The sequence below is a fragment of the Pseudonaja textilis genome, chromosome 3 (genome assembly GCF_049901715.1).
Source record: "Pseudonaja textilis isolate UNSWEBS1 chromosome 3, rPseTex1.2, whole genome shotgun sequence".
Lineage (NCBI taxonomy): Eukaryota > Metazoa > Chordata > Lepidosauria > Squamata > Elapidae > Pseudonaja > Pseudonaja textilis.
This window is the reverse complement of record NC_141992.1, coordinates 154,184,280-154,210,232: the sequence shown is the minus strand read 5'-3', so window position 1 is coordinate 154,210,232 and position 25,953 is coordinate 154,184,280. Positions and strand designations below refer to the sequence as shown.

Here is a 25,953-nt window from a genome sequence, read left to right as displayed (position 1 = left end):
CAAAACAATTAACCATATGGATAATTTAGTATAACCTGCATTTGTTCAAATACTCACTACATCAATTCTATAGTGTTCAATTATATATTTTACTGAGTTATAGAAAAATTAATGTTAAAACTCTTCTGAACTAATGTTATCATTTTTATTATAATACTATGTTTATCAAACATTAGAAAGCAATAAACCTATACAATACCTTGGATTTCCTCTTAATGCAGCATGATGAAGAGCATTAAATCCATTGTTATTTGTAATAGTAACATCTGCTCCAGCTTCCAGAAGGACTGCTAAAATATCATCACGCTTTTTACTTATTGCGTCATGAAGAGGTGTATCACCCTCAGAATCCTAAAAAATAAATATTAGTCAATTTATATCAATTTATTTATCTCCTTCCCTAACTACCTATCAAACTTCAAGAAAAAAATAGCTAAATATGAAAAAAATGTGTTGATGTTTAGACAGAATACATCTGTATAATTTTGAATTGACTTGATCTTAAATTAGCACAACATAACAACATCCTCTGTGTAAATGTTAAGATGCCTTACATCATGAAAGGCATCAATACAATGCTGTTTCCCCTAAAGCACAGAGATATTATATTAGAAATGCAGGAAAAGAATTGCCCTAAAATATTTCAAGCTTACTCAGTAATAATACCTTAAAATACAAGTCATTTAATATACTTTCTATCACTAACTATATAAGCTAAGCTTGATATGGGATGCTGTTGAAGTATATTTATGGCAAATGATCCCAATAAAAGTGGGAAGGCTATTGTTTCAGGCCATAAGCTGTAGAGCTAGCCTCAAGCACAGAAACTATCAGACAGAACACCTACAGAAAATATTCATGGGTGTGATCTCTATCAATGCAATAAGAAAATAGAAAATGCCTTGAAAGCAATTTCAGAGAAAGTTCATTGGATGCTGCCTTTCCCAATAGAAAAAAATGCCACTTTAGTATTCCAATTAAAAGTATTATAAAAAATCAAATTAACATATAATACAATAAATTTCTATAGAAATAGACATTTCAACTAAATAAATCTTCCTTATCTATACAAAAGAAAACTCAGCAAAGTTCATTTAAAAAGAAATATCCTGATATAAGAATGTAGTAAGACCTTTGCTGAATTTAGCCAACAGCATATTTAGTCGTGCATTCTGTATCACATACATGACCTATCATTTGAATTTGGGAAATTCACAGACATGGACAATACCTGTTACTCTCTGGCAATTTTATATTTGAGTTACTGTCTATATTTCTGGAGGTAATGAACAACCAAGTCACTATTGACACTCTGTTCTTTTAGTAATTTCTCCAGTTCCCCTTGACAAACTTCTACATCAATAGTCAACTCCATGTTTAGATAGTAGTAAAGGCAGGAAAAACAGAAACATTCCAACAGTGTCACAAAACTAAAAGAATTCCTGTTTACAATGGTGTACCTTTTTATCTGGAAATAATTGTTCCTCAGATTTGATAGAAACCAAAAGCACTACTCTTAGTTTATTTATCTGCATCACACCCAAGCTACTATTACCTTCAATATATTCAATGCTTCCATACATCCTGATAGGAGGGACGGAAAGCTGAACATTACCCTGTTCTGACATTACACTCCAAATTATAACTTGGAGGCTAACCCTATTTAATATTTCAAAGTTATATACGTATGAAAAAATGCTCAAATTGAGTTCATAGTTACAAAAAAAAAAACGTAAACAATAAGTCAAATTACCTGGAGGCTGGGATGGCAACCAAAGTCCAGTAATGTCTTCACAACTTGGAGATGACCTTTATTCACAGCAATATGAAGTGGTGTCTGTCTACGCTTATTGCGAGCATTGAGATCTGCACTGCCTCTATGTAAAACTTCTATCACAGCTCCTTCATCACCAAAGGCTGCATGATGAACAGCCCTGTCTCCATCTTTGTCCTAAATAGTTAAAATTCAGCTGCATGATATTTTTGTTCTACAATTTAGTGGGAGATTTTTAAATTGTTGCACACAGTTAATAAAAGGATGCAATGATATCAAGCATCAAAAGTAAATGATGTGTGTGTATAGTTCTACTTCACATTGAGACAGAATTAACATGTAAAATGGCAATAGCAATAGCACTTAAACTTGTATACCGCTTCATAGTGCTTTACTCTGTAAGGGGTTTACAGAGTCAGCATATTGCCCTCAATAATCTGGATACTCATTTTACCCGCCTCAGAAGGATGGAAGGCTGAGTCAACCTTGAGATGGTGAGAATCAAAACTCCCCGCAGTGAGCTGAATTAGCCTGCAATACTGCATTCTAACCACTGTATCATCATGGTTCCTAGCAACTTATTTTGCTGTTAAATATTAGTTACAAGTCATAGCCAATTGTTTATAAGAGAGGAATTTTACTTATGAACTGCTGTATTAATAGCTTCTGATATTTCCTGGATGCAACCTTCAGCCTAGTCAATAACTCAATTTCTAGTGCAAAGAACCATCCACGGTGCAGCAGTAGCATAATATGTAAATGTCAAGTTTCTTCCCTTTTATAGGAAAATATCTATTAATCTCAATTCAGCAAAATTGGTTCAATTCACCATAGTTAATTGGTTATCTAGTTGAGTGAGTATGCCTGCATTTCATTTTCCTGATTTTATTTTACATGAGGGAATGAAATCCTTAAATAACCCTAAAATAAGACCATTGGCCATTACCAAAATTAAATCAAGTGAAAGGGACCCATTCAATAAGCTAGTTAAATAATTACATAATTAGCAATAAAAGAATATTATCTTACAAACAATAATCCATGACATTAGGCAATTTTGTTTTAAAATATTTAACTAACATTTTAAAATATAATACAGATATTTAACTAATATATAATAAATACATTTTACTAAGTATTGTTAAACATTTAAGCTTTCAGATACCTCTGCTTCTACATCCACATTCTGTTTCAGAAGCAATTTCAAAATGTCAACATGTCCATTTTGACTTGCAGCTTGCATAGCAGTGTGTCCAGCGCACTGCCCATTCACCTAAAATATATTGTTAATAAAATCAAAGAAGTTTAAAATGAGACATTAGGAATATAACTATGCTCATTAATAGCAATATAATGTCAAGAAGAAATTTCTTTTAGGGATCTGATCAATTGTCTTTCCAAATTATCTTTAATTTACTAAGTATAATAACAGAGAAAACTAGTTTTATACATACTGCCATAAATTATGAAAGAAAGGCAGGATATGAACACATGAAGTATTAAAATATTAGTTTTAAAAAACCGAATTGGAAAAAATTATCTTGTTGGCAAGTTGTGAGCAACTTGAAAAGATTAGATTAATTACTTGTTTTTTCCAAACTTTAAACTTTATGTCACTCCAAAGCAAAATAATTATTTAGAGAAGATTATAATGTGAACATCTTAGAAGGAAAATTTTTGAACCATTTGAAGCAAAACCATACATTCAAAAAGCAATGAGCCAAATGTTGAAGTGGGTAGGTCTTCCTATTTTTAAGCATAATTAACTTCCTATTTGCAACAGTAAAAATTGTGAAATAAAAGTCTATCTTTATTTTGATTACAAAATGTTTTATTTTTCCAAGAACCTCTAATTATTGATCAGAAACTCTTAATTCCTCTTATCAGGAATGATATAATTAAATACTCACATCCACATCAGGTCTTTTAAGCAAATCTTCCACTTTTGCTACATCTCCATTAGCAGCTGCTTTAACCAGTTCCTCATTAAGATCTCCAGATTCTTGAGTTTCAAATAATTTCTTCAGCAACTGGGACAATCTCTCTGTGAATATTAAGCAAAATAATTAATATTACCAGGTATATAGTATCTGAACATAATGTTGCATTTAAACAAAATACTTTTATTTAATACACATGTAACAAACAATCAACATTCCAATATTGCTTTAACATCTGCTACTTGCCTACATCATGTCTGCATACTAGCATTTCCTACAATGGAAAGATTATGCTGGAGCAGATATTCTTGAGTCCACCAAGAGCAAGGTTAAATGTTATTTACCATCTGCTAGGTAATGAAGATTAGAAGGCTATTCCTGTTACAGGAAACAATAACAAAATACAAAGCTCTGCAATAGGGGCAATAGAAAGTGAAGATAGTACCAATAGTAATAGACGCCTTGGGTGCTATCCCAAAACAATTGAAGCACCACTGGAATACCATCAGCATTGAAATTCTGACCATCAGTCAATTGCAAAAGCAGCTTTACTTGGAACAGTTTACATCTTGCAGCAGAAATGCCAAATCCAGACGGAAGATCTGGCTGAATTATGAACCATTATAAATAGAATAGTGCTCAACACTATTCATAAATACATCCAAGATATTGAAATGGTAATTTGGGCTTGCCAAAAGTGCTATGCTCACCATTAAAATGGCAAAAAGTAATGAAAACTGAAGGAACCAAAATGCAGAATGGAAATAACATCAAGAATCTGGATGAAGACCTGGGCATCCTTCAAGATGATACCATCAAACATACTAAGTCCAGTAAAATGTTAGAAGAGAATACATCAAGAGAGTGAAGAAGGTCTTAAAGTCCAAACTCAGTGAAGGAAATACTATCAAGGCAATTAAGACCTGGGCAATTCCAGTCATTAGATACCGAACTGGAATAGTGGACTGGACTCAAGCAGAACTAAAGGCCCTGGATAGGAAGACCCAAAAATAATGACAATAAATCATGCCCTTCATCCTTGTACTGATACTGACAAATTCTATTTACCAAACAAAATATGTGAACATGGAATGTTGCAAATACATCAGGTTGTTAAAGAAGAAAAAAGAGCACTGGAAAAATATCTCAAGGACAGTGAAGAAGATGCATGAAGTTATAACAGGAAGGCTTAGGAGTACTAGAGAGACCAAACTACAAGAAAGACTAACTGAAGAACAGAAAAAAGACATGGGAAGACAAAGTATTTACATGGCGCATTCATTAAAAAAATACCAGGCAAAGCAGATAATAACAACACCTGGCCATGGCTATCAGCAGAAAAATTGAAGAAGACGACAGAGGAGCTAATTCTGCTCTACAAGACCAAGCCTTAAGAACAAATGTGGACAAAACCAGAATTGAGAAGACAGCAAGTGCCAACTGCAAAGAAGCTAAAGAAACAATGGATCACTTGGTTATCTGCTATAAGATGACTTTACAGACTGACTACAAACAGCAGCATGATAAAGTAGCAATAATGATGCATTAAAAGATTTGTAAGACATACCATTTATGGACAAGCAAGAACTGGTGGGATCATAAAACAGAGAAAGTCATAGAAAATGAAGAAGCTAAACTGATCTGGAACTTTAGAATTCATATAGACAGGGACCTGCCACATAACACCCAAGACTTAATAATTATTGATAAGACAGACAAAAAGGTCTGGACAGGGGACGTGGCAGTATCTGGAGACAGCAGAAGAGAAGAGAAAGAACTGGAGAAGATTAACAAAATACAAAGACCTGCAATTAGGAATAGAATAACTATGGCAAAAGAAAGCAAACGTAGTACCAATAGTAACAGGCACATTGGATGCAATCCTAAAACAACTGGGGCACCACTTGAATCTCATCAGCATTGACAAATTCACCATCAGTCAATTGCAAAAGGCAGCTTTACTCAGAACAGCTTACATCCTGTCACAGTATCTCTCATGCTATCAAACATTGACATTTGTTTATCCCAGTCCTTTGGAAGGACTCGATAGGTGGATAAAAATGCCAAACCCAGTCTGAACATCTAGCTGACCGTGTGACAAACCATAAAATAATATTGCTAGGGGAGTGCGGGAAGTAAAGTTACAGAAATCTGTGAAGAATAAAAATGAAAGTAGCAAACAAAAGGTAGGAATAAAAAAACTTAAAACACTTCATCATTTGAACAACTACTGTACAGTAGGAATAAAGTTGTTAAATAAAAATTGATGGAGCCAAAAGGACAGAAGGCAGAATGTGTCACCCTTCTGTAATAATAGCCTGTTTTTTTCACTACAAATCAGGAGACAAGCCCATTCAGGTAACTGGTTTTGGAATGAGAGCATGCTGCAATTGGCTTCCGATTACTGTGCTGTGGTTTTGTGGTTTTGGTGTTCGTTGGTTCCTTTTGTTCCATATTTAATTATCTGTTAGTTGACCAAGGCTGCAATTTATGAGTCGGGAGGTCATGTAAATTGGTTAAATAGATAATTCATGTATTAAATAAATCATAATTCATGTATCTAACAAAATATTCAAGAGTAAGCTGCGCACTGTGTATTTTAGAACTATTCTAAATGAAAGTGCTCTTCTTAAAAGACAGCAACAAAAATTTAAAACTAAGCAACATAGCAGATTTCAAAATGTCAATTTCTGGTAGCATTTGTTAGCTTCTAACTTACCACCAGATGCATTGCTTATAGCTGATCCTGCTGATGCTACCTTTGACACAGCTGCGGGATTATATGTCCAAGACGTTCCACAAACCTCTACTTTTAAGTCACTATCCGAATAGATCTGCTGGACCCTTCCAACTTTACCTAGGGTCTAGATTAAAGAAAACTAATATTAATTATAAAATCACCACTTATTCTATATTCAATAAAGTTCCGTGAATGTTGACTTAATAATGAATGACTGCAGATCAATCATTGATATGTAAAAAAATAAGCTCATTTCTACTATCATTTCAATAAAATATTTTTATTATTTTCAATGTTCAGGAATCAAATAATCCAACTCATTTTAGCTAAGTGATCTTCTACTGCAGAATTCCCCAACCTATGGGCCACAGCCAGTGGGCTGTGAAGGGTTTGCAACTGGACCATGGAAACAGCCAGTGAGCCCATGAGTATGCACATCCTCACTTGCACAAGCAGTGGGCAAGTGCTGTGTGTGCACTCCATTAATATGAGTGGCACGTATGTATGCATGCCACTTGCACGAAGCATCCCCTCCCCCCGCCAGTCCACAAAGCCGGAAAGTTGGGGAAATCTGTTCTACCAGATGATGTTCACATTGTTAAGATACTAGAATTGTTTTTTATGATTGTACAAATGTCTAATCCTATATCTAAGATATAGTTGAGAGAATGAATGTTATACAGATAGTCCTCAACCTACAACCATAACTGAGCCCAAATTTATGTTAAGTGAGACATTTAAATGAATTCTGCCCCATTTTACAACCTTTTTTGCCAGTTGTTAAGTGAATCATTGCAATTGTTAAGTTAGTAACGTGGTTGTTAACTGAATCTGGCGTCCCCATTGACTTTGCTTGTCAGAAGGTTGCAAAAGATGATCACATGACTCTGAGGCACAGCAAGCCATCATAAATATGAACCTGTTACCAAGCGTCCAATTTTTGATCACATGACCACGGGAATGTTACAATGGTTGCAATGGTCATAAGTCACTTTTTTCAGAGTCGTTGTAATTTTGATCACTAAACAAATGGTTGTAAGTTGAGGACTACCTGCAATTCATATTCAATAATATTCATATCAATACTCAATAATGCTTAAAAATAGGTAGACTTAATATTTTCATCAAACTTCACTCCACCTTCATTACTATTGTTTACTTGTCATAATGTACTATTGCTTACTTGTCCAACAGTTATAATGGTAACTGCTGGACTAAACTATCCAACAGAAAGTCATTTCCTTCCTACTGATTCATTATACCTGATTATCAATAGGATTTATCCAGAAAGAGAAACCTCTCTCCAATGGACATAATTTACGTAATTTTCTAAAATTTCACTGTCATTCATTGAAGGTCCTGAAATAAATTTATCCACATTTTAATTTCAAATAATAACAACAAATATAGTTATATAAACTTACAGGAAGCATTGCTTCAGCCCATTCACCATGTCCCCTTTGAAGCAACTTAATTCTTTCTAAGTCATAACAAACTTGGACAAGATCACCCACTTGAAATTGTGAAGCACCACCTTCAGCACCTTGCACACCCTCTCCACTTCGGACAACATTGGCTTTAGTAAGAACAGCAGGGTTAAAGGTCCATCTAAAAAGTAAAAATAACATATTATTATGGCAAGCGATTTTACAGTTTTATGAAAGCATAACTGCACAGTTCACTATTGCTCAGTTTTGCCCTTCATTTGCAAAAGATGCTCAATTCTGAAATATTATAACAATGCTTTTAGGATACAGATTATTAGCTAAAGTGAGAATTGTTCAAGGATTTTTTTTAAATCAAGTAATTTAAAGGCAATCCAGTAATTTACAAGCCAGTTACATTACAGCTTATTCTGAGCAGACCTGCTGATAAACTAGTGAATATCAAGTAGGCAGTAGAATAAATCTTATTAAAGAAGAATCGGTCTTACAAATCTTTCAAGCACTATTAACTTTGCAGTTAGGGCAGGCCTGTCAAACTGGCAGCCCTTGGTCCACATGCGGCCCACACAGGCCATGCTCACCCTGCTTCTGCAAAGGCAAAAAACATCACAATACATCACGATATGCCCTGCAATGTGAGCGAGTTAGGACGAACTGACAGATAAAGATAGATATTTGAACTTTCAAAAACTTTTCACAGCTTTTATTAAAGCATATTTAATAGTCATGGACAAAAGAAAACATTTTACAAAATGTTGTTTCACTAAAAAAGCATAGGTTAAGAATAAATAGACTGATAGATGTAAGAAATAGAGCTGATGTTGTAAAAATGAGCTTGTACTTGAGCCGATATTAATTTGCTTCTCAATTATCAGGTAGTTGACAATAATAAAAATCAAGCTAACAACAATGATAAGCAGCAGCAGTAACAGTAGCAGAAGTGTAACAGAATGTAGAGCTACACTTGGTAAAGGAATGAACCATTAAGGGAGGAGAAATATCAACTCAGTCCTGAGAAAGAGGAAAACATAGGAAAGAAGCTCAGATTAATCCTGTCTTGATTTTGTTTGGTATAAAATAGGCCTGAAAGAAAATCTGAGAGACTTTTAAGATTCTATTATTATATCCTATAACAATAAAGTAGCATTCCTGAAATCCCTCTGATGTCTCTTTCTTGACCTTTGTGCTGTCTAGACAGTTTAGAGTTAACGGGATTTGGGATAGTTAGTTAGGACTTGTGAGCTGTCCCCTTAAGGGAATGCATCATGGTAAATGTAGTTAAGGTATCCTGGGAAATGTAGTCCATGTCATGTGGCCACATCTGTAACCCTGATTGGTCACTGAATTGACCCTTGGTGGGTTGGGGGAGGCTCCCTCACTCTTGCTTGAAGCCACCATACCATGCGGATTCTTCAACCATCATGGGGTTGAGGCTTTATTATCTTCCTACACCACAATTCAGATATGCAAAGGATTGGACATTAAGAAGAACCTCATCATAAATGTGAGTTGACAGGATGCCTGATGAACCAATAAAAAAGACTTTGTGTGGCTGCTTTGTGGAGTTGATCTATCTGCCTTTGTACAGTGATGATTGAAGCAGCCGCATGGTATGGTGGCTTCAGGCAAGAGGGAAGGAACCTCCCCCAACCCACCAAGGGTCAATTCAGTGACCAATCAGGGTTACAGATGTGGCCACATGACATGGACTACATTTCCCAGGATACCTTAACTACATTTACCATGATGCATTCCCTTAAGGGGACAGCTCACAAGTCCTAACTAACTATCCCAAATCCCATTAACTCTAAACTGTCTGGACAGCACAACCTTAATCTACGTCAAAGGCCTGAATAAAAAAGTATTTCAAACCTGGAGAATGGAAATTAAAATTGCAAATATAGTTCAATATAAATTAGAGGGAAAACAGTGTCATAATTTAATACAGAATCTACACAGACATAAAACAGCATTTTAGATTGTAATGGCTGACTAGCAAAGGGATTTTAAGCTATGAAACATAACTAGAAAACACCAACTCAATGTGTGACAACTGTGAAAAAAGATAAATTCATGTTAAGTATTAGAGGTATTCTCAAAATTCAATGTAGTCTTTTCCAAGTTAAAAAAAAAAACCTTGATAAATCTGCTTTGACCTTACCAGAGCTGTTTCAAGCTTACTCTGTTTCAGCTTGGAACATTTCTGGTAAAGTTGCTATGAGTTCAGAGTGAATTATTTTAAACCTGAAACAATTAGCTGAACTCAAAAAAGTGTCCTTACTGAAAACGTTTTGCACATCTCATCTAACAATAAGAGATTTTAAAATATATGACTGCCAAAATCACAGTATCACAAAATACACAGAAAAGAAAGGTCAAAGCAATGTTTTTTAGAATAAGAGCAACTTAACAAATTAATTGAACAGAAGGGTGATAGGCTTTTCTTCACTGGATATGTTTAAACAGAAGTAAGAGAGTGTTGTGGCAGAAGTAGATTAATTTGGATTTCTGCTTGAAGCAGGAGATTGGAATCAAGGATCGAAACAGCTCTTTCCAACTTCATGACCAAGACACTAAAGCATATTCCCTTTGATGAAACATTGGAAATGTGGGAATTAAGCAAATTACTGTAATACATCATGAAGAAAGTCAGAAAGAAAGAAAAATACTTTTTCTCGCAATACTGGAAACCAGGGTCATCCTTTAAAGACAAATGGAAAAGGTGGTTTTTTAAAAAGAAAAAAGAAAAACAACAGAGTAATTATATCATTCAATGGCATAAGACAACTCACAGGCACCTATTTGGCCACTACAGAAAATACAATGCTGGAGAAAGTTTTGATCTGATTCAGCATGCCTTTTAATTCAGTCTGATATTTGAAATAAAAACAGCTCATATATTAATTTTTAAGAATGTAGTCATAAATCAGATTTTTAAGTACTCTAAGCAAAAACTGTCTAAGGGTCAAGAAAAATGTTTCCTTGTTCTATGTAGTATGATCCCAACAAAGACTTATGACTAGAGGAAGAATTAACTGTACAAAGAGTTAAGCTGCTGATAGTTTCCCCTTAAAAATCTTTGTGTACCTAATGCCTGTAGGTTAAGGAACTGCACAGATTTTCAGGCTGAAACTATTAGTGCTGTTAGACCGTAGCAGGAAACAGAAGTAGATCGAATATTCTTAAAGACTATTGGGAGCTGGTGATGCATCCAGCCTGTGGGCCGCCAGTTTGACACCCCTGCTATACAAGGCAGTGAATATAAAATAAAGCCCATGGCATTTACAATCTGGAAGTCACTTCATCAATATGAATTAGCATTTCCATTCTGAGAGATCTTGCATGACACAACAGTAAATATAAAACACTAATTAAACACTTGCATAATAAGAATGATTTGCTTTATAAAAAATAAATTAATATACCTATTCCCACTTGGATATTGTACAACAATGTCATGGTCTTCATCTATTCCACAAACTGTGCCAGTAGTTGTTAAGGTTTCAAACATTCCATCAGTCCATCCTCCATGCCCATGTTGCAATGACTGAACAATTTCTAAGTCAAGATCAATGTTCACTAGATCACCAATCTGTAAACCACCAGGATTTCTGTTTCCATTCTGTTCTCCTATAGTTAAGAATTTAAAGAGAATGTATGTTTTGGCAATTTCATCCATAAATAAACACATAATTCATAATCATATAAAAGGATACATTGCTATTTAACAATCTCATCTCAGCAATGTGGAAACACAGCAGCATTACATAACTAAAAGTGAAAACAGGGAACAGTATTACCACTTCATTTAACAAACTTATGCAATTATAGTCTGGAAAAATATGACAAATATTAAGTAAAATGTTCTCTGGGCGACACATTATGTTTTATCTTTCCATACGATTGCTGTAAAGGATTCTGAATTCTACAGTGAAAGAAGACAAGCTAAATCTGCCTGATGACCTGGAGAGGAAAGATGCAGGTAATCAGGTTCTTCTCTTTTCCTTAGTATGAAAGAAATCAATATATTGGCATAATAACAAACACTTTTTGTTAGGAGGTACCAGCATCAGTAGAAAGGGCAGGCTTGGAACCACTTTAAAGAATTAGAATTTAGCAGCTCCACATTCTCATCGGATGCTAGATTGTGGCTGTATAAGTAATGAAACATTGCCTTTCTAATTTTTATATATCTTTTCAGAGAACATTTAACTTGCAGCCTTGCTCTTCTGCATTCCTTGGCAGGAAGTCTAGTAATCACTACATTTGTGAATCCCAATAAACAATACTCACTTATTGCATTTACCTCCAAGAGTTATGCGTAAGTAGGCATTTTTCTTATAACCACTGTCATTAATGTCATCAATCATCTATTAAATTGCCTACACACATGTCCCTTTAGCTTTATGCACAGAATATAAGAATTCATATTCTGTATCTTACCAAGCACAGGGCAGTGGTCTCGATAGAAGGATCCTCCTTTTGAATCTTGGACACATTTAAGGTCTGACTAGAAGAAATAAAAATTCATACAGAGAATTTAACTCTGAGATTTAGATATTTATTATGACTTGATAAATGGTACTTTTAAAGCTTTCAATAATTCATAAAGAAATAGCAAACTGATATTTTCCTACAGACATTAAGAGTATTCTAAATTGTAGATACTATCTAGTAATTAGACTCTGGTTTTAAGTGGGCATTCATACTTCATTAAAACTCTGGAGACTGAAAAAAATAACAGCATGTTTCCGCAGATGTAAGTTTGATTATTTTAAGTGAAGCTTATTACCAGTAAATGTGTAAGTAATTGTAGAATGACCTTTGCCCTATTTGTTCTATAGTTCAGGGCAAACAAAAAAAATTAGGAAATTCTGCCATTTATTCTGTAGTAAATCTGTACAAACTATGTGGAAAAGGAACATTTTAAATTACCGTATATACTCGAGTATAAGCCGAGTTTTTCAGCACATTTTTTGTGCTGAAAAAAACCCCCTCGGCTTATACTCGAGTCAGATTCCCTCTAAAAAAAAAAATGATGTGGAGCTCCGGAGCTGGGCAGCCGCTTCCCTGCTTCCGTGTTTCCTTTGCAACTTGTAAGCATGGGGGTAATCGGAAGCAGAAAAGTTCTTGCATGAGGATGTATTGTTTTTCTTTATTTAACTGTTTTTAGGGGGAATCCACCGTCATGTGAGAATGCTCAGACACGAAATCTATCCGCCTGAAAATAAGTGTGTGTGTGTGGGGGGGGATTTTAACAGAGGGAAGACATAGGGAGAAGGCAAAAGCGACGGAAGATCCTTCAGGGGAAACTGAGGGGGAGACTCACCCTTGGTCCAGATGAGCCCCCTTCCCCGCCCCTAAGGAAGCAGATGCAGCCAGCAAGGGCAGGCAAGCCCCGCTTCGTGGACTCCGTCCGTCCTCGCTCCCACCCACCCACCCAAAGCCACGAAGTCCCCCAATCGCGCAGCCTAGAATCGCCCTCCCCTCAGGGGGTAGCAACGACGCCCGGCGTTTCCTGAAACAAGAAGCTCCGCCATGCAATGAAGGCGCCCTGGCTCTAGGCTCAGAAAACAACGCGAGCCGAGGTGGCTTCGTTTCCTCAGCCCTAGCTGCTTTCAGTCCGCTCGGGAGGAGGAGGGGGAGGAGGTGGTGGCAGCGGCTCGCGTTGATTTCTGCGATCTCAGAAAACAACGCGAGCCGCTGCCACCACCTCCTCCTCCCCTCCTCCTCCCGAGCGGACTGAAAGCAGCTAGGGCTGAGGAAACGAGCCACCTCAGCTCACGTTGTTTTCTGCAATCTCAGAAAACAACGTGAGCCGCTGCCACCACCTCCTCCTCCTCCCGAGCGGACTGAAAGCAGCTAGGGCTGAGGAAACGAAGCCACCTCAGCTTGCGTTGTTTTCTGCGATCTCAGAAAACAACGCGAGCCGCTGCCACCACCTCCTCCTCCCCCTCATCCTCCCGAGTGGACTGAAAGCAGCTAGGGCTGAGGAAACGAAGCCACCTCAGCTGCGTTGTTTTCTGAGCCTAGAGCCAGGGCGCTTTCATTGCACGGCGGAGCTTCTTGTTTCAGGAAACACTGGGCGTCATTGCTGCCCCCTGAGGGGAGGGCGATTCTGGGTTGCGTGATTGGGGGACGGACGGAGTCTGCGAAGTGGGGCTTGCCTGCCCTTGCTGGCTGCCTCTGCTTCCTTAGGGGTGGGGAAGGGGACTCATCTGGACCAAGGGTGAGTCTCCCCCTCAGTTTCCCCTGAAGGATCTTCCGTCGCTTTTGCCTTCTCCCTATGTCTTCCCTCTGTTAAAATCCCCCCACACACACACACACTTATTTTCAGGCGGATAGATTTCGTTTCTGAGCATTCTCACATGACGGTGGGACTCCCCCCCCCCCAAAAACAGTTAAATAAAGAAAAAACAATATATCCTCATGCAAGAACTTTTCTGCTTCCGATTACCCCCATGCTTACAAGTTGCAAAGGAAACACGGAAGCAGGGAAGCGGCTGCCCAGCTCCGGAGCTCCACATCATTTTTTTTTTCAGAGGGAATCTGACTCGAGTATAAGCCGAGGGGGTTTTTTTCAGCACCAAAAATGTGCTGAAAAACTCAGCTTATACTCGAGTCAATAAGTTTTCCCAGTTTTTTTGAGGCAAAATTAGGTGCCTCGGCTTATATTCGGGTCGACTTATACTCGAGTATATACGGTAATACTCAAGTTTTGCAATTATAACTCAGGATATAGCCATATGCGCCGTGGTGGCTCAGTGGCTAGAATGCAGTAGTGCAGGCTACTTCTGCTGATTGCTGGCTGCCAGCAGTTTGGCAGTTCGAGTCTCACTGGCTCAAGGTTGACTCAGCCTTCTGTCCTTCTGATCAGTAAAATGAGGACCCAGGTTGTTGGAAGCAATATGCTGACTCTGTAAACTACTTAGAGAGGGCAGTAAAGTACTATGAAGCAGTATGCAAGTCTAAGTGCCATTGCTTGCTATTGCTATTATGATTATCAAGTTTCATTTCTTTCTCATTTTAATCATACTAAGTTCCTTCTCTGTACACATTCAACAAATAGAAAGCCTTGTCTAACTTAGGCACGTTCCTCTCTTATAAAATTAGTGATAATGCTGAATAACAATTTCCCCCAAAATTTGGGAACATATATGTTTGCAAAGTCAAATAAAAATGCATAAAATAAAGAGAGTCTTGCAGGTCATCTTGTAGGTGAGATGGGTGGTATAAACAAACAATCTCCAGCTAATATACTTAGTAACAAATTCTAATTTTCTAATTCAGATTCTAAAATTCTAAATTTTAGTCTAATGGTTCTTGCCATGCCTAATCGAAATACAGAAATGTGGTTCTATCTCTGAAACAATTCCCATTGGCCAAAGATCATTCAAGGCATATATGCTAAAGTAGGAAGCAAACAGGAAGAAAGCTGAGTGTTAATTTGTATCAACTACAACTCAGGGAGCAAACAAAGGGACAGGTGGTGTGTATTTCAACCATGTGCTGCTACAAAGAACTCTGTTTCGTTTTTATCAAGAGACAAAAGTCCCAGAAATGTAAACTGGCATATGCAAGATGCATTCTCCTCTGAATAATATAAATAGAACAATCTTAACCAGTAACTGGTACTTCCAAAATTCATAACTATACCATATAAGACAGAACCTCTGCATTTACACACTTGCACCCTGCAATTTGGTAACAAGAGCAAAGAAAAAAAAACCCAAAGACTTGGAGGAAAAAATGTACATGCATGTAACTCAGAAAGCTATTTTTAACAACTATAGTTATGTTTGAACATGCAACACCATGTATTTTGAATGAAAAACTTTTCAAAAAGTGTTTTTTAAAATCAATAAAGCATCTTGGCTGATTATGCTCTGTGTTGCAAGACCAACATGACAGTGATAAAAACTTATTTATACTAATCCGTAATTTTGAGCAAATTTTTGCATCACACTATTTTATTACCAAACAGAAAACAGGGGGATCTTGCAACTTGATTAGGATATCAATTTGTATAAAGTCAACTAACTGCAATAAAACCAAAAAATGAATAATGTTAAAACTAATGTTAAAAAATGCCCATTAACCAAGTATATTCATGTTATGTAAAGATTGCAGAAATAAGTTATGTTTAAAACATTTGCACATGCACATGTGAAATGAAACAAAATATTAGCAGCTGTAGCAATTATGCCCTAACATCACTGAAACCACAATTACTCAAGAATTAACGTCCATAATGCATTAATGTTTCATGAATAATTCAAATATGTGACTACCTCAAGGATGGAAATAAGTACAGAACTGTTTTACAGCAGTCCCTACTATTGAAGGTATTAGCTTTATTTTTTTAGAAATGTCACCTATTTATAAGAGGAAATGTTATAGATACAGAGAGACAGAAGCCAGCTTAAAAATTAGTCTGAAACCAGACTTATGCATATGCATTAGTTATCCCTATAGCTGTAGAACAATGAAGCGCCTAACAGCATGCAAACTGACAGAAGGACAACACAAAAGAAAATAGCACAGCACAGGCCATTGTTATTACTTCATCATGAAATACTTTGGTGCTTTGTATTGTTTTACTTCTTACCATGCCCTCAAAGCCAACTCTGTAAAGGTTTTTAGCTCCATTGTCCCATAAAACATATGCTGCACTATGTGGACTTGATGCACTCCAATCTTGGATTTCAGTTACCTAGCAAAATAAAAAGAATGCATGTTTACTCCCAAAAATAAAAATACAAAAAATGACTATCCCACAATCAGCAAGAATACTTATGTTATTTTTCTAAAAACACTGAATTGGTTACACTCAAAAAAACCTGCTAATTACAATACAAATCATCATTTTTAAAAACTGTAAAAAGAAAACCATTAAAGTAGCAGTTAAAAAATATTCTATGCCTTTGCACAAATGATTAAAAATATAAGAGGCCAATTAAATTCTCCCATTTTCCACATCAATTCCTTGTATTGGGTCATTTAGGAAGGACCCAAATAACTTAAACAAATCTTGTCTGGCGAGAGGAAGATTGATTAGCATCTTTACCAGGAAAGAAGTATTACAGGTCATCATTGATCAGATGCAATTGAGATGGACAAGCAAATTTTCTGCTATAAAACACCTCTTAGAAATATACCATCATCTGGTTTTATCCTACTCATTATGAATTTTTACTACCTGTTCACCAAATAATTTTATTACTATCATCACCTCCATATACTATAGTATTACTACATTGTCGGTGAGCCACATCAGGATGAGGCAAAACATACCAATATTTATATTTTAAACGGATAGAGAACAGATAAATGTTGCTAATTAGAAGGAAAATCCAAAGAAATATCAAACATTCATTGGTAATGAAAGCACATAATGTATCCTGCCATTAGTCATGAACTGTCCATAGTAAGGAAACAGTAATGGTACTCTAAACTCTTACTTTGCCCCTGCGCCCATTGCCACCATCCTGATCTTCCCATTGCCAATCAACTCCTCGTACCACTCTGGCACCTGTAAAGATTCCTCTTGCAGTAATTTTCTTTGATTTACGGCGCGATTCCAGCAATACCCTAAAATTTAATATTGATGACAGGTTAAAGAGATGCCCAATCAAAAATAAGTTATTTAAAAATGTTTATTGCCAAAATCTAAAACTTGCTTTAACATAAAACAGTACATTTCAGTTTAATGAATATTTTAGATACAGGGATTTTTCTAAATATTATAGTTTTAAAACTAATTATATTTGTTACCTTTCACTTCCAGGTGTGGTTATTCTGTAAAAGCGGTGTCTTAGATGATGTTTATCCCCATGATAGCATACTGTGCATAAATCATAATTTGTACATTCCGCACATTTCCATCGAATACCAATTATTGGTTGCTGGCGGCAAGTATCGCACATAGTCCCATCATGTTTAATACCTATAAATAGATATACAACTAACATAGTATTTTAAATAGAAGATATGAAAGCAAACAAAAAACACTGGAGTCTAGGCATTGAGTACATTATTATAATTTCAATTACTTTTCAAACCACACCCCATAATGTCTACATTATTCAGTTTAATCCCATCATAGCTTCAGGTACTAATTATGTCAAATGTTCAAATATGAATTTTTATATAAGATACTGAGTCTATAATTACATATTAAAAACAATTCAAATCTCCCAGATAGGCAAATTCACTACTCTTTAGATATTAAAACTGACTGAACTTCAGTATCATTAAAATTTATATACAAATACATTATAAAAACAGTCTGCGGTTCTAGATACTATATCTTAAAAAAGAATATAGTTACTATAAATTAAATGAGCTAATATGGCCTTTACAATACTATGAAAGATGCATGGGATGAAAGGAGCTGAAAGTTGAGCAGAAAAATGAGCAATTCCTTGGTCTACCACCAATCACTTAAAATTTTAAATTATTGTTCCATAAGAATGTATATGGTTATCAGTATCAATTACACAATTCTAATTATATAATCAAATTCCTATAATTGCAATGATTTGCATAAGTAATACCATCAATTAAATAATGATATTAAAATGACTGGATTTCATAAAATTATTCTAGATGTCGATATTCTCTTTATTCTAGAAAACTAGAATCATCTGAAACTCCTAATTGCTAAAAACACTGACCCATAACAATAAACATTCACCAGCTTCTATATTTTCTATTGAGCATTAATAAGTCATTTATATTTAAAAAGACAATGCCATTAATTAATACAAAGTATACAATATTTGATCAATGAATCTATAAAAGCTATAAATAAAATATTTGATTAAGAGAATAATATTTGATTAGGTACAAGCACTCCTTGACTTACAACTACAATTGAGCCCCAAATTTCCAATGCTAAGTCAGACAGTTGTTAAGTGAATTTTGCCCCATTTAACAATCTCTCTTACCACAGTTTAAGTGAATTGCTGCAGTTGTTACGTTACAAAAATGATTATTACATGAATCTGGCTTCCCCATTATATTTTGCTTGTCAGGTCGCAAAAGGTGAACACATTACTCCCGTACACTGCAACCATCATAAATACATGCCAATTGCCAAGCACCTGAATTTTGATCACGTGACCACAGGGATGCTAATAATGCTTATAAGTATGGAAAATGGCCATAAAGTCACTATTTCAGTGCTTTGTAACTTTGAAGGTCACTTATCAAAGTCAAGAACTACTTATATATTCTAAAACTAAAATAGGATTTTATATATATATGGGAATAAGCTAAGACGTACTAAATAAAAGGACAACTGGAATTCTCACTTTTATAGTAAACACTCTTTTGCATATTGAAATCTTAAGAGAGACTATGAAGGAACTGAAAGTACGAGGGTGAATCTAACCAGTCCTAATTCTGATAGAACCTAACTTATCTGGTATCTAGTAGTACTAGTTATATTGCTAATCAATTTCTAAAAATGTACAGTTTAATAAAATGAAAAGATTTCTAAAGAAGCTATAAGCAGTCTTTTTTTCATCCCACATCTGAGTTTAAACACCAGTTCTATGTTCACCAATTTAATGAGATTTCCAACATGTATCTCTTAATCATAAAATATGAAACTGCCTTCAATAGGTAATTATTTAATAATAAAAAGGGCAGTCTTGTATCCATATGCAGGTTTTTGCATCATTAGTTCTGGATGGGGCTGCACTACCAAATAGACCAATGGTGGGATTCAAAATTTTTTACTACCAGTTCTGTGGGTGTGGCTTGGTGGGTGTGGCAGGGGAAGGATACTGTAAAATCTCAATTTTCTCCCCACTGCAGGGGAAGGTTACTTCAAAATCCCATTCCCTCCCCACCCTACTAACCTGCTTTCCAGCTACGTTTTCCTATGCAGGGCAATAAAAGAAGTCTCAGCCAATCAGCTGAGGACTCAGGAGGAAGAGAACAGATGAGGGTGGAGCCAGTCAGAGGTGATATTTGCCAGTTCTCTGAACTACTCAAAATTTCTGCTCAAACAGCAGATGGCAGCCATGGGGAGTCTTTGCACACCTTTGCGGGGGACACACCAACTATACCTATTTTTGGACTGGAATGCTGTTAGTAACATAGTATTTCACACCCTTGTAACCTCTTGTCTAGATTACTGAAACATGCTCTACATGGGGCTGACCCTCAAGAACATTCAGAAACTGGTATAGAACTGAAACAGAATACAACTGTGCAGGTGGTAAATGTTGCCAGATTTATGGCACATGTAACACCACTACTACTGGAATACCTCTACTGGTATGTTTCCAGATGTAATTCAAGGTGCTGGTTGACGCCTTTAAAGCTTTACATGGCTTGGGACCGGGTTACTTCTTTTTCCAAGAATCTCTATTTTTCCAATTCAATTTAGCATATAAGGCATGCTGCAGATCCTGTCAGCCAAACAGTGTTGGCTGGTAGGGACTAGAAGGTGGCCATTGTCTGCAGTAGCCCAATTTGTGGGAATATTGAAGGATATGCAATTAGAATGGCCCCAACCCTATCAGCCTTTCAGAAAGCTCTAAAAATCTGTGTTCCTGAGCCTGGGATACTGAATGTGCTAAATGTCCCATTTCCTGGCTTTATTGTTAGTTGGCCTAGTATCTCTGCTAGAATGCATATTTAGTTTGGATAAATATTTATTTCATTTTCTATTGTTTTTGTTTTAAAAAGTTAATATTGTTGCATATTTTTTGAATTGTAAGCTTTACAATTTGAATTGTAAAGTCATTGGTTTAGATGGGTGGCTATAGAAATTGAATATTAGAAACGTCTAATTCAGTAATAGCTGATTTCTAAGAACCTTATATTTTTCATATTGCAATAATTTGAGAAAATAAGGCCATTAACAATCCACATTTCTTCACTATTGTAAAACAGCAATGAAAATATAAATTTGCCTGTTGCTGAATTTGCTACAATGGGCATCTTCTCCAAGACTAAGCATTGGCATAAAACTTTCCAAACTTGGATCAAAAACTATTTTAAAAAATGAGTAACTCACAGTGACAAAGTGACCTTGTTCCAAAGACAAAAAAGAACCCTCCCAATATTTAACCTCAACATTATACTTTTTTTTAAAGGGTGCCAAAATTGTCTCTTGGGGTGGGGTGGGGGAAGCATGACTACATTACAAGATGAAAATCCTTTTTATATTTATCCAAGCCAAAGTTGCAGCCCTATCATACATCCTAAAGGGGTGTGTGTGTGTGTGTGTGTGTGTGTGTGTCCCATAGAATAAAGGGGGTGTTTGTTTTTCCATTAAACTGAAGTGAAGAAACTAAGAAGTTCCAATTGAATTAGCTTCTTACATAGAAATTAACCTCCAAAGGCGAACCTAGACATGTAGGATTTAACCCAATTACTTGTGATGGAGAGCATCCCTCTCTTCTGCCTTCAAGTAATGGGCATTTTCAATTGACAACGCTGGATCTATTTCACTACACCACACCTTTTTCCTGTTAACTCTGTTTTGATCCTTTTAACATTTTCTGTGCTGAACTACTGACTGAGCTCTTACGTCCCTGTGCAACTTTTGTTACGGGCTTCCCCATTCACGCCCACCCCGCTTAAGCAGGGAGTTCCTTAACCACGGTTAGGAGCCCTGCGGACCAACAAGGCCTCGTCTGAGAGACGCCAGCAACCCTCACCCGCTCTTGGGAAACTCCGCGTGGTGTCCCGACGGCGCCGACAGTGGCGCCGGCGGCAGGGAGACTCGCTGGACCTTAAAGAGGGTCCAAGCCCGCACACTTCTCCCCTGAGACCGCCGCCCCGCACCCCGCGGGAAGCGCCCCGGCTGTCTCGCTTCCCTCTCACCTGTGGGCGCGCTGTCGAGGATGCGCAGGTCATAGGCTCCCGAGCAGCGGTAATTGGCGGCCGTGCCGTTGTCCCAGACCACCACCACCTCCTCGGGGCTTTCGAAACTGCGCACGGTGCCCACATGGCCCTCGCCGCCATCCTGCTTCCCCCATTTCCAGTCGGGTCCCCTCACGACCCGGGCACCGACGCCCTCCACCATCACTCGGTTGTTCCTCGAATTGCTCATTGTTACTCAGCCTTGCCGGGGCCGTCCCTCGCGGTGCAGCGACGAGGCCGGGAGAGTCGCTGACGCCAATAACGGGGAAACCGAGGCCGTAGGGGATGCCTTCTCGGAAACGCCGGAACAACAAAAGACCTGAAAAGCGAAGGAAACCAGCCGGCCGGTCTCGTCCCGCGGGGTAGATAGGATGCGGCCTCCGCCAGCGGAGCGCAGAGTTTGCGACGTATAGCCTCCCCCCCCCACTCCCGCAACCCCCCCCTCCCAAAAAAAATGGTGTCGCCCAAACCGGAGAAGCTGGCCGCGCTTTATGCAGGTTCGAAAGGGGAGGGGGCGAACCTTGACGCTTCGGCTACATCCGGGCACTATGGCGGTATCGCCATCCCGGCCGCGGTAGTAGTGGAGGTAGGGCACACGGGGCTCTCCTGCGCATGTTCCAATCCTGCAACCGGGGAAGGGAAGGGCCCCATTCACAGAACAAAGGAAGCGAGAGACTCCTTAGGGACCTCTAGGGGAACGAGAAGTGTATTGCACCGCCTAGGGCCGAACTTCTGGATTTGCAATGGGGACTGCGCGAAATGTGGCCGCACCTGAAAGCTCTCTCGAGCCTGATGAATCAGGCCGGCAACAAGAGCAAGGACAACTGGAGGGCAATAGCTCCCCCGCCATCGCTCGCAGTAGCTTTTCTGCCGGCGTTCCTTTCAGGACCGTCCTTGGTTAAATCGTTCGGCCAAGCCGCTTTGTGACCAGGTGGCTGTGATTATCTCAGGATTGTCTCCCAGTAACTGCTCCGTTGAATTATTGGAAGCTAATCTTTGTGTTACCAGTGAATGCATCTAGTTACCTTGCCTTCTCTTAGCCTCCTCTTCTTCGATGCAACGTTTTCTCCCATGAATCTATATAGCCTTCTCATGTTGTGTTTAGGATAAATGCTTCGGTGAAAATCAGATTTAATTTCATCTAATATTAGATTTTCTTTCTGTCCAAGGTATTTTCAGTCATATTCTTCCAACGATTCAAAAGCAATGGGATCTTTCTGAGTATCATGCTTTCACAATCTTACCCTACTACCTTGGGAAACCATAGTTTGATAAACACATCTGTCAACGCGATGTGTCAACACTTTTAGCCTTGACATTTTCCCAAATAGCAGAGCTAACTCATTCACCATGCCTTTAACATTTTGAGCCTATGAAGATAAAACTACTCTTAAGTACAACTTTTATTCTGCCTTTTTGCTTTGCACTAGCTGTTGGTCTTTTCTTAACAGAGTAGTTAATTGGTATTTCACTATTCTGTATGTTTCAAACACTTAATGTATTGTTACTATTAATGTCATGAAGTGGTTTGCCTCTTTCATGAGATGTTATGAACTATTCTTTATAGTCATAGAAAACCTAACATAGATATGGCTTGTACTCTTCAGTACTCTTTATTAGCAACATTTGAAAAATATTTTAATAGGGTCTGCTAATATTTTTGTTTTCAGAAAAAGCAAAGAAAAATCATGCAACTTCTTAAACAATACACATTATGACATATGTCTATGGACTAGCAGCTGTATAAGTTGAATAAAATGTACAGTTAGTAACTATTTAGTTAGAATACAAATGCAACCTATTCTGCCAACCTTGCACTTCGAAAGCATGTAAAAAAGCTAGTAGAAAAATAGGGACCACTTTGGTGGGAAGGTAACAGCATTCTGTGCACCTTCAATGTTTAGTCATGCCGGCCACATGACCACAGAGACGTCTTCGGACAGTGCTGGTGCTTCGGCTTTGTAACAGGAGATGAGCACCACTACCTAGAGCCAGAATGTGAGGGAAACCTTTACCTTTATAAATGCATATTGTACAAAGTTGTTCCAGTGATCTTTTACAGGAATTACCATTACTAATAGTTATAATTGTTCAATAAATTAGCACCTGTAATAGGACAGCCTATCAACAGGGATGATGAGAAGACATTAGCAGTTATGCTAATGTCTCAATTAGAGCTGCCTCAACCACCACAAAAAGTGGATGATGTCATCTTCAACACACCCATGACCACCCAAAAAAGCAGACTGGATTTATCTTTTCCTGCTCCAGTTTTAAAGAGAAATCTTTCAACTCTTGCAGCATAAAACATGTGGAATTATATGCAATGTACTGTTCACAGTTAGTATTAGGGGTAGGGATCTGTCCATCTCACACTGGCCCCTGAGGCTGCTGCCCACATGCTCTCAATCCATCCTTGGTCAGAGATTTTCAGGGCCACCTGCAATCCACATTGGAAGATTGGGATAAAGAGGTCTCTCTCCCACTTCTCTTGCCAATCCTGCCAGCAGACCTTATTTTCTGACACACACAATGAAACATAACTAATGATACAGGCTCAGTTTACAAAAAAACATTGGGCTAAAACACATGATAGTTGGTTTGTAGCTTAATGTACAACAGTAGCCTATCTCTTGCAGTGTTATTACAATTTTTTTTTACCTCATAGATGATTCTCTTTATTTTCATTTACTAGTTATATATTGGTTTTGAATAATTTTATATTTATTCCAGCTGGAGTATTAATCATTTTTATGTTTATTATGGAGTGCCATTCAATGCTATTAAATTACTAAATAATTCTAATAAACATAATAAATGGGGTAAATATTTATTGGCAGGTTACATATTATTCAGATCACTCCAGGTTCAATCCACAGAATTCCAAGTAAAAATTTGTATCTACCTAAGCACTGGAAAAGTGCCTGCCAGTTAAAAATAAACAGTATAGGCCTTGGTACTATGAACTTGGTACTAAGGCTATTTCCTAGAGTTTATTTATTTATTTGTTAAGCAATTTATTTATTAATTCTAATACCCATATTCAGTGTGTTACTCAATGCACATTGTGGGCAGAGTGTGTTGGGAAATTCTAATGCCAACAGCATAATCTTCTAACCTCCTTAAAGTCTGTAGAGATTCGCAGTCATCCAGGCGATGGTTGTCCCAAAGGTACTTTCTCAGGAGGCAACTGGACTTTCTAGTTTTTTCTAGTTTTTTTTTTCTTTTGAAGACATTTAACTTCTCATCCAAGAAGCTTCTTCAGCTCTGACAGCTTCTAACCTACTTGTAGATCTGGAAGCTTCTTGTTTGCTTCTATGAAAAGTATAGATGGACTGTTTTTGGATCTATTTGATCACCAGTTCTGTTAGTTTCAAAATATCAATATTATTGGAAATGGCTTTCAATGATAGTGGAACATTATACTTTGCTAGCCTATGGCATCATGCAAGTGTTTGCTTATAATAACAAACTTACTATAAAACTAGTTGCACTCATGGATAAAAGATAGCACTGATATTATTCATAATCTTCTGAACAAAGGCCAGCATGATTATGGCCAGATGGCTAGGACAACAGAAAGATATTTCATATATAAAACTACTGGTATTATGTACTAGCTTTTGAAACAGATAAAAATTATCACACAGAACTAACTTCTTCTAAACACAATTGTAATATTTAAGTTTAAGACTACATTTGAACTACTGGTATTCTCAGAACACATGGTAAGATCTAGGGGACTTTGGTTGCTCTCTGAAAAACAGAATTACGAAGTTGGAAGGGACCTTGGAGGTTTTCTAGACCAACACCTCGCTCAAGCACAGAACTATACCATTCCAGACAAGCATCTGTCCATCCTCTTCTGAAAGACCTCCAGTGATGAAGCACCTACAACTTCTGAAGGCAAGTCATTCCATCAATTGTTCTCACTGTTAGGAAATTTCTTTTTAGTTCTAGGCTGCTTCTCTCCTTGATTAGTTTCCATCCATTATTTCTTGTGTTACCGCCTGGTGCTTTGGAAAAGAAGATGAGGACCTCTTCTTTGTGGCAGCTCCTCAAATATTGGAACACTGTTATCATATCACCTTTAGTCCTTCTTTTCAGCAGACTAAATAAACACAATTCCTGAAGAAGGATTAAAGCACCAGGAGACTGGTAAAGTCCAAA

The 25,953-nt window shown here is 37.3% G+C and overlaps 1 protein-coding gene across 6 annotated transcripts in view; it reads right to left on the bottom strand.

Moving 5' to 3' along the window:
* Positions 1–25,079, bottom strand: part of MIB1 (MIB E3 ubiquitin protein ligase 1) — a 51,931-nt gene extending 26,852 nt beyond the window's left edge. For 2 of the 6 annotated variants that reach the window (XR_003373940.2, XM_087931154.1), the window contains exons 1-12: positions 21,745–25,079; positions 17,674–17,845; positions 17,361–17,490; positions 16,508–16,612; positions 12,343–12,409; positions 11,325–11,529; positions 7,879–8,062; positions 6,434–6,578; positions 3,685–3,818; positions 2,940–3,047; positions 1,754–1,951; positions 200–351 (exon numbers count right to left, since the gene is read on the bottom strand). Coding sequence is in view for 5 of the 6 variants with exons in the window: in XM_087931154.1 (XP_087787280.1) it covers positions 200–351; positions 1,754–1,951; positions 2,940–3,047; positions 3,685–3,818; positions 6,434–6,578; positions 7,879–8,062; positions 11,325–11,529; positions 12,343–12,409; positions 16,508–16,612; positions 17,361–17,490; positions 17,674–17,845; positions 21,745–21,973 (1,829 nt within the window). In the remaining variant the exon portion in view is untranslated. The remainder of the gene's footprint in view (positions 1–199; positions 352–1,753; positions 1,952–2,939; positions 3,048–3,684; positions 3,819–6,433; positions 6,579–7,878; positions 8,063–11,324; positions 11,530–12,342; positions 12,410–16,507; positions 16,613–17,360; positions 17,491–17,673; positions 17,846–21,744) is intronic. The other 4 variants (XM_026699313.2, XM_087931155.1, XM_026699312.2 and 1 more) reach the window with 4 other exon arrangements.
* Between the last annotated feature and the right edge of the window lie 874 nt (positions 25,080–25,953).